The sequence below is a fragment of the Bos indicus x Bos taurus genome, chromosome 11 (genome assembly GCF_003369695.1).
Source record: "Bos indicus x Bos taurus breed Angus x Brahman F1 hybrid chromosome 11, Bos_hybrid_MaternalHap_v2.0, whole genome shotgun sequence".
Taxonomy (NCBI): Eukaryota; Metazoa; Chordata; class Mammalia; order Artiodactyla; family Bovidae; genus Bos; species Bos indicus x Bos taurus.
Window position 1 is genome coordinate 48866267 of NC_040086.1, and position 11786 is coordinate 48878052.

At 48.8% G+C, this 11786-nt stretch overlaps 1 protein-coding gene across 2 annotated transcripts; it reads right to left on the reverse strand.

Moving 5' to 3' along the window:
* Nucleotides 1-8548: 8548 nt before the first annotated feature.
* On the reverse strand, nt 8549-11039 carry LOC113900751 (antimicrobial peptide NK-lysin-like). 2 transcript variants are annotated; one of them, XM_027554408.1, is made up of 5 exons: nt 10893-11039; nt 10519-10622; nt 9931-10032; nt 9066-9234; nt 8549-8717 (listed from the first exon to the last, which is right to left on the reverse strand). In XM_027554408.1, the coding sequence occupies exons 1-5, from the start codon at nt 10942-10944 to the stop codon at nt 8707-8709; spliced, it is 438 nt and encodes a 145-aa protein (XP_027410209.1). In that variant the 5' UTR covers nt 10945-11039; the 3' UTR covers nt 8549-8706. The 2 variants fall into 2 exon arrangements, with proteins under 2 accessions (XP_027410209.1, XP_027410208.1); XM_027554407.1 differs by having other exon boundaries at nt 8549-8720; nt 10893-11032.
* Nucleotides 11040-11786: the final 747 nt, after the last annotated feature.

Genomic DNA, 11786 nt, shown 5'->3' on the forward strand with positions numbered 1-11786 from the left:
GCCCGAGGGCTGCCAGTCCTGCTTCCTGGAGTGGCAGGAGAGGACAAGAGGTAGCCTGGGCTCCAATCCCAGATGTGCCACCTCCTAGCTGTGGGCCTTGACCAAGTTCCTTACCCTCTCTGTGCTTTATTCTCCTTATCTGCAAATTTCGTAGGGATTTGGGGTGTTTATGAGGACTGCATGAGATTACACTGTAAAGTTCTTAGAACTGAGCAGGGCACAAAGAAAAGGCTCAACAAAGCTTAGCTTTCATTTTTGTTACCACAAATACTACTGTTATTTCATTTTCATGCACTGCTTCATTATGGTTCCTGATCCCCAATAGTTTCAGCTTGCAGTGGCTATTGCTGCCCAGCCCCAAGACTTTAAACAGCCTCTCACCTCCAGGCGTGTTACTTCTAATTCTAGATCAAGGGCTCTGATTGGCCCAGCACATCGCTGTAAGCCTGGGCCACAGACCAGGCTCCATGCATATGGGCGTCCCAGGTCGCAAGGTCACTGAGGGCAGCCAACCACGGAGAGTTTTCTTCCAAAAGGTGGACAGCCAGGAATAGACCAGTAAAGTCAACATACGCATAAAACATTTTTCAAAGATATGTACGTGCTGTTGTGAATAAAATAAAAGTGAAAGTGGTTCAGTCGTGTCGGACTCTTTGTGACCCCATGGACTATACAATCAATGGAATTCTCCAGGCCAGAATACTGGAGTGGGTAGCTTTTCACTTCTCCAGGGGATCTTCCCAACCCAGGGATTGAACCCTGGTCTCCCGCATTGCAGGTGGATTCTTTACCAGCTGAACCACAAGCGAAGCCCAAGAATACTGGAGTGGGGAGCCTATCCCTTCTCCGGTGTATCTTCCCAACCCAGGAATGGAACTGTGGTCTCCTGCATGCAGGCGGATTCTTTACCAACCGAGCTACTAGGGAAGCTTGGGGCTAAAATATGAATGTATTTAAAGGTGTCATTGAGCCACAGTACTTTTCTTAATTATTCCTGTTATCAATAATATATTCATATATTATTATATTAATATTTATATCAGTAAATATAAATGATCATCATTCACTTTCCCAATGCAACTTAAGGTGCAAATTTTACCATGTTGAGTTCAGTTCAATTGCTCAGTAGTGTCCAACTCTTTGCTGCAGACCCCATGGACTGCAGCATGCCAGGCTTCCCTGTCCATAACCAACTCCCAAAGCTTGCTCAAACTCATGTCTGCTGAATCAGTGATGCCATACAACCATCTCATTTTCTGTCATCCCCTTCTCCTCCCGCCTTCAATCTTCCCCAGCATCAGGGTCTCTTCCAATGAGTCAGTTCTTCGCATGAGGTCGCCAAAGTATGGGAGCTTCAGCTTCAATATCAGTCCTTCCAATGAATATTCAGGACTGATTTCCTTTAGGATTGACTGGTTTGATCTCCTTGCAGTTCAAGGGACTCTCAAGAGTCTTCTCCAGCACCACAGTTCAAAAGCATCAATTCTTCAGTGTTCAGCTTTCTTTACAGTCCAACTCTCACATCCATACATGACTACTGGAAAAACCATAGCTTTGACTAGACGGACCTTTGTCAGCAAAGTACAAACAAATGGGTCACTCAGTCGTGTCCGACTCTTTGTGACCCCATGGACTGCAGCCTACCAGGCTCCTCTGTCCGTGGAATTTTCCAGGCAAGTGTACTGGAGTGGGTTGCCATTTCCTTCTCCAGGGAATCTTCCACACCCAGGCATTGAACCCGGGTCTCTCACATTGCAGGCAGACGCTTTACCCTCTAATCCACCAGGGAAGCCCTTGTCAGCAAAGTAATGTCTCTGCTTTTTAATATGCTGTCAAGGTTGGTCACAGCTTTTCTTCCAAGGAGCAGGTATCTTAATTCCATGGCTGCAGTCACCATCTGCAGTGAATTTGGAGCCCCCCAAAGTTAAGTCTCTCACTGTTTCCATTGTTTCCCTACCTATTTCCCATGAAGTGATGGTCTTTACCATGTTGGTCTTTATTAAATGTCTTGATTGTAAAAACAGTCTTCATCCATCCTCAAATATTTGGTATATAAGCCCTCAACACTACACTGGGCTGCTTCTGGTCCACCTTTTAAGTAGCTGACTGAGCCTTAAATCTCTGGACCAGTCCACTCTCCTCCCTGGCACCCTCCCCTGGCACAGAGGCTCCAGGGTCTATTGGCCTAGGATGCATACCCCTCCAGACTCTTAGTCTCTGCCTGTGAGCATGCAGCCTGCAGTGTCTGGGTGCTGTGATTATTAGACGTACCTATAAGTGCTCTCCTGAGCATCATCCCCACTCTCCAGAAAAAACATCTCCTTGGGTAGGAATGAACTGGGTGGTAGGGGAGGGGCATCCAGCATCTATTCTGAAGATACAGTGATTCTCTGGTCCTCTGGAGGACATTAGGGAGGGATGGTAGCATCTAAGAGAGAAACATAAGGCAGGCATGTCAGATGAGTCTTGTGCCTCAGGACAGGAACCCATCTCCAGGCTCTGGGTTTCTGGCAACTGCTGGAACTGGGGCTGAATCTGCAGCAAGGCAAGGTGATGACTCCAGCTTCTCTCTGTGATACAGCCTGCAGGAAACTGTCTCATTCACCGTGGACAAGTGCGATTCTCACCACCTCATCATCTGCCTAAAATTCTGTACTCCCAGCACCTTCTAGGTAATGCCCATCTTCCAGGTAACCTCTTAGCACAGCTTACACCATGCTAGGCACACACATGAGTTATCTAAGCAGAGCAATGTAGGAGTCTTGCAAGTATTGTAGGTTCTATGTCAGATAAGGAAACCAAAGAGGCAAAGAGGCCAAGATCAACATCATCTGAATGAAACCAAGACCTGTCTGGGGCCCTGGTCTGTGCCCACAGGCAGTACTCTTGAAGCCTGTTGAGTAAACTCCAAGATTCTCAACCTGAGTATATGGGAAAGCACGTCTTACTTAGAGACAGGCAAGCCCCTAATACCAGGAATCCACAGTTCCTGATTCCCTCCAGAGAAATGTCTTCCTATTCGGAAGTGCCTCAGAGACAATACTGGCTTCCCAGGTGGCACTAGTGGTAAAGAACCTGACTGCCAATGCAGGAGACATAAAGTGAGGCAGGTTTGATCCCTGGGGTGGGACGATCCCCTGGAGGAGGTCTTGGCAACTCACTCCAGTATCTTTGCCTGGAGAATCCCATGGACAGAGGACCTGGAAGGCTACAGTCCATGGGGTCACAAAGAGTCAGACACGACTGAAACAACCCACACACACGCAGAGACAACACTCACCATCATTACAAGCGGGACTGGACATTTGCCGCTTTGGCCACACAGCATCTACTCTTCCTTCCTAATAGTCACTCTAATTTCCTTTGGGGAATTATCTGACAGCTACTGTGTACTGTCTCGGTGGACAGTAACTCATCTAGCAATCTATCCTCCACTTCATAAGCCAAAACAGTCACCCAGATCTCCTAGAGCCTGACTTCCTTTTCATCACCTTAGAACAATCAAAGCCAAGTATCTGATCTGAGGTTGGCTGGCTGAATGCTCTCTTTCCTAGGAATTTGGCTTTGGAGCAGGAGACACAAAGACAGAGTGAGCTCATTGTGGAACTTCATTCACCCCAGTGACTGCACCTGGGTGAGACTGAAGTGCTCTCCCTGCCTCAAAGGACCCTTTGAGCTGCCCAGCTCCTGTCCAACTTCTGTTCTAGGTCTTGCCTTCCAGCCTGAGGCATCCATGGCCACCCAATCACTTCCCTTTTCTTAATTTAGCTTGAGTCAGTTTCTGTTGCTTGCCATCAATGAATCTGGCTAAAATACACCAGCTCATGCTAAGGAAGAAAGAATTCCCCATTTCCCTTCCACACGAGGGATTCAAAGACCAAGCGTGAACTCGCCAAGATTCTTTTTCATTTTGTTTTATTTTTGGCCTCACTGGGTCTTTGTTGCTGCTTGCAGGTTTTCTCTAGTTGTGGCAAGCAGGGCTACTCTTCATTAAAGTGTGTGGGTTTCTCATTGTAGTGCCTTTCTTGTTGTGGAGCACAGGCTCTAGGCTTGTGGGTTTCAGTAGTTGCAGCATACAAGCTCAGTAGTTGTGGCTCACAGGCTTAGCTGGCCTCGTGGAATGTTGGTCTCATGGAATGTGGAACGGAGAAGGCAATGGCACCCCACTCCAGTACTCTTGCCTGGAAAATCCCAGGGATGGAGGAGCCTGGTAGGCTGCAGTCCATGTGATCACGAAGAGTCGGGCACGACTGAGCGACTTCACTTTCACTTTTCATTTTCATGCACTGGAGAAGGAAATGGCAACCCACTTCAGTGTTCTTGCCTGGAGAATCCCAGGGACGGCTGAGCCTGGTGGGCTTCTGTCTGTGGGGTCTCACAGAGTCGGACACGACTGAAGCGACTTAGCAGCAGTAGCAGCAATGTGGAATCTTCCCTGACCAAGGACTGAACCCACATTCCCTGCATTGGCAGGGAGATTCTTATCCACTGCACCACCAGGGAAGTCCTGCCCTAGATTCTTAACCAAAAAAGAAAAGAAGACTATAAAATTTGCTACCCCTAACCATCTGCCAGGTGGCAACTTCCAGTCAGAACACAGAAAGCCTTAGTTTGTTACTGAAAGGGTATGGTGGGTCTGGCTGCTAGCTACTCAAAAGCCAATAAACAAGCCAGGTTGGTCGAAAGGAAGTTTGCTTTATTTCAGATACTGGCAACTGGAGGGGTGGAGTTTGGGAGGAGGCGAGGGTGGTGGACATCTGCTCAAGGGCCAACTCCACCCCTCCCCAATAAGCAGGGGGTGAGAGCTTTCATAGACAGGGGTGGGCAGCGTGGGTCTACATGCAGAAAGAGCACAGTCATCTCTAACAGTCATCTTTAAACTGGTCACCAGTGGTCTGACCAGCATCATCTTGATTGTTTTAGGTACAGTTAATCTTCAGTTCCAGGGTTCATTTGTTTCCATTTCTTTGAGGTCAATTCTCAGAATTGTGGCAGCTCATGGGTACACTTTGCTCATCATGTTAACTTCTCCACTTGGTGTTTTGGTATTTATAAGACCACTCACAGGATATGGCTCAGAATATTACCTATGTGTTGTGCTGTGCTGAGGTTAGTCACTCAGTTGTGTCCTACTCTTTGCCACCCCATGGACTGTAGCCCACCAGGCTCCTCTGACCATGGGATTCTCCAGGCAAGAATACTGTAGTGGGTTGACATTCCCTTCTTCAGGGATCTTCCTGACCCAGGAATGGAACCCAGGTCTCCTGCATTGCAGGTGGATTCTTTACTGTCTGAACCACCAGGGAAGCCCAAGAATACTGGAGTTGGTAACCTATCCTTTCTGCAGGGGATCTTCCCATCCCAGGAATCGAACTGCAGTCTCCCTCACTGCAGGTGATTCCTTACCATCTGAGCTACTAGGGAAGCCCCCAAATTATCTATAGCCCTTAAGAAGAAACTAAAAGTCCTTGACTATGCTTAATGACTGCATTATTATTTAGTCTCCTTTGACTGTTTTCCTTTGTTTCAGCATTTCTCACTCCTCTGATTAAACTTATTCTTTGACTAAAGTTTTCCACAGACAAAAGGCAGGGAGAAGACGTGGTGAGGATGGGGCAAGGACCATAAGGTCTTGCTCCATTTCAAGTTCACTTGACAAAGTTAGGCTACTGGATGAAGGGAGGAGTGGAATTTCTAGTGTTTACTCAACTCACAGGGAAAGTCTAGAGATTACCTACTCACTATTGCAGCAGTCCTCAGATTTGTCCTGGGAACAGAATTGCACAGTGGAAGTTGTGGTGAAAGACACTTGGAAGGAGAGTGATAGCTGCCTTGGAGACATAAGGCTAAACTGTAAGCTGGCTAATTTGCTGGAGAGAAAGCAAAGAAAGAAAAACCTGTGAAGAGGCCTCCCTGAGTCAGAAAAAAGTCTCTAACAGTGACCCATACAGGACTTAGGTTTGATTGGACCTCATAAAGCCATTTATCCCCTGGGACATTGTTGAAAACAATAGAGCAGTGAGCCAGAAATTTTGGAGATTCACAACGCAGTGTTTTGAGACAAAGAGAACCCTTCCCAAACCTCTGTCATCACAGGATAGTTGTGGTCATGCTCGAGGTGCAACATCTGAGGCATCACACTATGAAGGGTGGAGGGACCTCACTAAAATTACCCAGTCAGTTACTAAACATGAAAACAAGCAGTTCATCTCGAAAAGGCAATAATATACCTGGGGAGTGGAGTGTGACCAGTAGCCATATTTGCTATATTATCTAAGATAACCAGTTTCCAACAAAAAATTACAAGACATAAAGAAATAGGAAAGAATAGGGAATTCCCTGGTGCTCCAGTGGTTAGAACTTGGCCCTTTCACATTGTAGGTTCAATCCCTGGTCAGGAAACTTAGATCCCACATGCCAAGAGGCAACAAAGCCTGCGTGCTGTGACTAGAGAAACCCCAAACACCACAATGAAGACCCAGTGCAGCCAAAAATAAATAAATAGGAAATCTGAATAAACTGTAGACTTTAGGAAAAACAAATAAATAAAGATTATGTGGAAATAGATTGCATCAAGAATAGAGAACCCCCACACTTATGGCCAATTAATCTACAACAAAGTATACAAAATACACAACGAAGAAAAGACAATCTCTTTGACAAGTGGTGCCAGGGAAACTGGACAGCTACATGTAAAAGAATGAACATTTTCATTTTGTCATATATAAGCTTACACTACGCTAAGTCACTTCAGTCCTGTCTGACTCTGTGTGACCCCATAGACGGTAGCCTACCAGGCTGACCCGTTCCTGGGATTCTCCAGGCAAGAACACTGGAGTGGATTGCCATTTCCTTCTCCAATGCAGGAAAGTGAAAAGTGAAAGTGAAGTCGCTCAGTCGTGTCCAACTCTTAGTGACCCCACGGACTGTAGCCTACCAGGCTCCTCCTTCCATGGAATTTTCCAAGCAAGAGTACTGGAGTGGGGTGCCATTGCCTTCTCCCATATATAAGCTTAAATGGATTCAAAACCTAAATGCAAAATCAAATACTATAAAACTCCTAGAGGAAAATGTAGGCCAAACACTCTTGACAAAACTTGCAGCAGTAGTTTTTTGGATCCATCTCTTAGGGTAATGGAAACAAAAGCAAAAATAAACAAATGGGACCTATTAAACTCTAAATTGTTTGCACAGCAAGAGAAACCATAAAATGCAAAGATAACCTATGGAATGGGAGAAAATATTTGTAAATCATACCAACAGCAAGAGCTGAATTTCCAAGACATAAAAACAGTTTCAGATCAGTCGCTCAGTCGTGTCTGACTCTTTGCGACCCCATGAATCAGCACACCAGGCCTCCCTGTCCATCACCAACTCCCGGAGTTCACTGAGACTCACTTCCATCAAGTCAGTGAAGCCATCCAGCCATCTCATCCTCTGTCGTCCCCTTCTCCTCCTGCCCCCAATCCCTCCCAGCATCAGGGTCTTTTCCAATGAGTCAGCTCTTTGCATGAGGTGGCCAAAGTACTGGGGTTTCAGCTTTAGCATCATTCCTTCCAAAGAAATCCCAGGGCTGATCTCCTTCAGAATGGACTGGTTGGATCTCCTTGCAGTCCAAGGGACTCTCAAGAGTCTTCTCCAACACCACAGTTCAAAAGCATCAATTATTCAGCGCTCAGCTTTCTTCACTAATTATTAGAGAAATGCATATCAAAACTACATTCAGGTAGTTTTGATGATGGCCATCTGACCTCACTCTGGTCAGAATGGCCATCATCAAAAAGTCTACAAGTAATAAATCCAGAGAGGGTATAGAGAAAAAGGAACCCTCCTGCACTGTCAGTGGGAATGTAAATTGGTACACCCACTGTGCTGAACAGTAAGGAGGTTACTTAAAAAACTAAAAATAGAGTAACCATATAAACCAGCAGCCCTGCTTCTGAGTATATACCCAGAAAAGACAAAAACTATAATTTGAAAATATAACATGTACCCCAATGTTCAATAGCACTATTTATAATAGCCCACATCTTTATCTATTCATATATATATATATGTATGTATATAGCTTCCTCGGTAGTTTAATTGGTAAAGAATCCAACTGCAATGCAGGAAACACAGATAATTCGGGTTCCATCCCTGGGTCGGGAAGATCCCTTGAAGGAGGGAATGACAAGCCACTCCAGTACTCTTGCCTGGAGAATCCCATGGATAGAGGAGCCTGGTGGGCTACAGTCCATAGGGTCGCAAAAAGTCGTACAAGTCTGAGCAACTGAGCAACAACAATAAAACCCGAATGGTCTCCTCAGCTGGTCTGAGGGCTCCTGGGGGTATGTTTGTGATGTACCCCAGGGTCTTGGAGTGACAAGCAGTACAATAATTATTTCATGACCATATGTGTGAGAGCTGCTAAGTTGTCTTGTTCACCACTAAACCCCTAGCATCTAGAACCACATGACATACAACCTGTTTATTGATTGAACTTAAGAGTCAGATGAGCGTGCCCCTCTTCTGAAACCCAACAAAGGAAAAGAAGCTGAAGCAAAAGTCTTGCATGATATTTTATTCTGAGAGGGAAAGGCAGTGGAGGGAGTTTGGTGAGAGAAACTGGAGAGAAGACTCCTGGATTCAGGAAGGAAGGAGCCGGCCGAGGATGCTGGAGTTTCTGTGCTTTTTCCCCAGGATGGGGTAAGAGGACCCAGGGAATCAAATGAAACCTACTGTGGAGAGAAGAGACAGGTTGATCCGGGCTCTGATTTCTCAGTCTCGGGCCATTTCCTTGGTGTCAACCTCATCTTACGTGATGGTCTCATTCAATCCTCATTTCAGCCTCAGAAATAGAAATAATTATTGCCCTTTCACAGGTAAGGAAACGGAAGCTCAAAGAGGTTAGGTTACTTGCCCAAGGTCACACCTCTGAGGAGAAATGGAGACCTGATTTTACTCCAGGATTGTTTGCAGGAGTGTGGGGAGGGGCAGGGGGAGGCTGCCTCAGGCTGTTAGGAGTTTGCCTTTCACGGGGAGGCTGTCAGGGAATGAGTCCCCGCTGTTGCCTATGCACATACCTGGCTTGCTTTTGCACATCTTGATGTCCTCACAGACAACCCGAGAGGTTTTTCCAGCTGTGATGTCTGCAGCGATGCGACGGAGAAATCTCTTCGTGATTGACTTGCACAGACCTTTCAGCGGCCCCATCTTGCCGCACACCTTGGAGGCCGCCTCGATGACGGTATTCTGCAGCGGCAGCACCGTGGTGGGAAAAGGGCCTCAGGTGAGCCTTGCCGGGCACTGTCTCTCTGCAGGCCCCGGCAGCCTTGGGGTCTCAGCGGGTCTGGCAGTGGGAGTGCTGGGTCCCGGGAGTTGGTGCCAGGTGGTAGTGGGAACAGGGACTGGAGAGACAGGGCTCAGCCCCCCTCCCCATCTCAAGCCTGGCCAGCAGGGGCTCTGGAAAGGACAATTGACCCTGCCGAGTCTTAGCCTCTGTATACCCAGGCCCTGTCTTCTGGGTGGAGAGTGGTGCCCAGACCCACTTTAAAGGCTCTGTCTATATAGCTTCTGGTCCAGGGCCAGACTGGGGGCTCCATCTGCTGGGGAGGTGTGGCGGGTTAAAGGGGGGATCCAAGCTTGGAGCTTTGGTCCATTGCTTTTGAAATATCTTCTTCTGACATCTCCCATGGAAGGGGATAAATCTGAGTACCCCAGGGTGAAGGTAGTGATGCTGAGCAGCTTGGGGGAGCCACGGAGAGGGAGAGAGGGAAAGTGAAACTATGGTTCTGGTGATGATGCCTCCACTTGTTAAGTATTCACTCAGAGCTAAGTACATCCCACTTTCCAGCTCATTTAAAAAGCCCTGGTAAGGATTCCCAGCCCTCCCCACTCCACTTGGGGGCACCTCTCCACCCTCCAGGTCTCACAAGCCTCCCGTCTCACCTCATCGGGCTGATCTCCCAACTTGTCCATCAGATGTTGTATTATCCTCTGACAAGAACCACAGAGTAGGCCCAGCTCTTCTCCTTGGAGCAGCAGGTCACCCTATCAGGAAAGGAAGCCCATTAGGGTGGTCTCTCAGACACCCCAACTTCATAAGGGCTCCAGGAAGGGTCCCCTGGGTGCTTTCAAGCCAGTAGGATGATCCATGATCTGTCTGTCCATATGAGGACCTGAGCCAGACTGGCTGGCCCCTGCCCATCTCTCTGCCTGTTTTAGAGGGGCTGAGAGACCCCACGACCTGCCCCCACACCCACAGCACCGGCCCCAGCCCAGCATCTGCCCCTCTGCTGTTCTACCGTCAGACAAGGAGGAGGCTCTTGGGGAGGGCCCAGCCACCAGGGTAGCCCCCACCCCACAGTCAGGTACTAGTGTGAACAAAACCAGCATCTTCAGCTCCCAGCCCTGCCTCCCCACCCCCTGACCAGTTCAGTCTCCAGACCCTTGCCCCTGGCACTGCCCAGGGAGGAGAGGAAGGAGAAGGATGGTGGGGGGGGGGGTGGGTAGCAGGTGCGGAGGTATCCAGTGTACCTGGGGATCCTCTGGGTCCAGGCCCTGGCACAACTCATCTCCATCACACTGATGGGTCGTCGCCTGGTCGTGGCTCTCAGGAGTCAGACCAGAAAAGGCCAGCCCTATGGAAGAAACAGCATGAACAGCTCTCCACAGACAAAGGGAGAGGAGAAGTCCGTGCTTCTGGCTGGGGAGAGCCCAGGAGGCAGCTGGCACTCAGGACGGGGAGGCGGCCTTGTGAGGCGTCCCGGGTGCCTCCTGCCCTGCTCTGCCCTGGGGCTGCTCTGACCCATGCCAGGTGCCCTTGGAGCTCATGCTCAGGTCCCTCAAACTGAGAAAGCAGGGCTGGGAGGAGGAGCCATCAGGATCTACCCCAAGGGGAATGTCCTCACCTGGGGCAACCAGGAGCACCGAGGCGATGATCAGGACAGCCCAGGAGGTCATGTTGAGGCAGCTGCCCAGGCTCCCTCCACAGCCTGTTTTATAGAGGCTGCGAACCTGGCAGGGTCCTCTTCCTCTTTTTGGCCACCTCCCGTGTCTCTGAGATTACCACAAACACCGGTACTGGTCTGTGGAGAAGTGGGAGGAGGAGTGTACATGAGAGCTTCCACACACCCCTCTCCACACCCCCTGCCCAGCACTAGAACTTTCTGAGCTGAGCCAGGTGTTGACGGAGAGCATTGGCCGCCATGATGCCCATCCTGCCCTGATGTGGTAATGGGAAGAGAAGTCCCCACTACTGAGGGGTCAGGTAGGGCCCTTGTCCAGGTGAGCATCCATGCCCCCTGCCTCATCTCTTCCTCCCACCCCAGAGGTCTGGGCTGGTGTCACTAAGTCATCCTTCTCCTCATCTCTTGGGTCTCCTTCCAGCCATTTAAGCCAGTGTAGCACTACCTGATTCAGATGTAGAAAAAGGTGCCCTCAGGGTACATCCTGAAACTCCTCCTCCCAGTCCTGGATTCTCCAGCTTCATGGACCCTGATCATGAGCTCTATGGGCACCCTGGGTCCCCTAGACCCACACCAGCCTTCTCACCATCATCAAGGAGGCCGGGCCTTTCCCTCAGAGCTGGGTTCAGCCCAGCCTGGCAGTGACCTGGCCGATGGGCAGAGAGAGCCGGTGGGAAGGACAGGAGCCCCAGCCAGGGTCTGGTCCCAACTTCTGGGTGTCTGAATAGTCATCTGTGTCATAAAGGTCATTGGCCTTCATCTGTCAGAAAAATTGAATAGTAGATACAAATAATTTCTTAGTATCCATATGTCCCAAATATTGCGTGGGATATACTT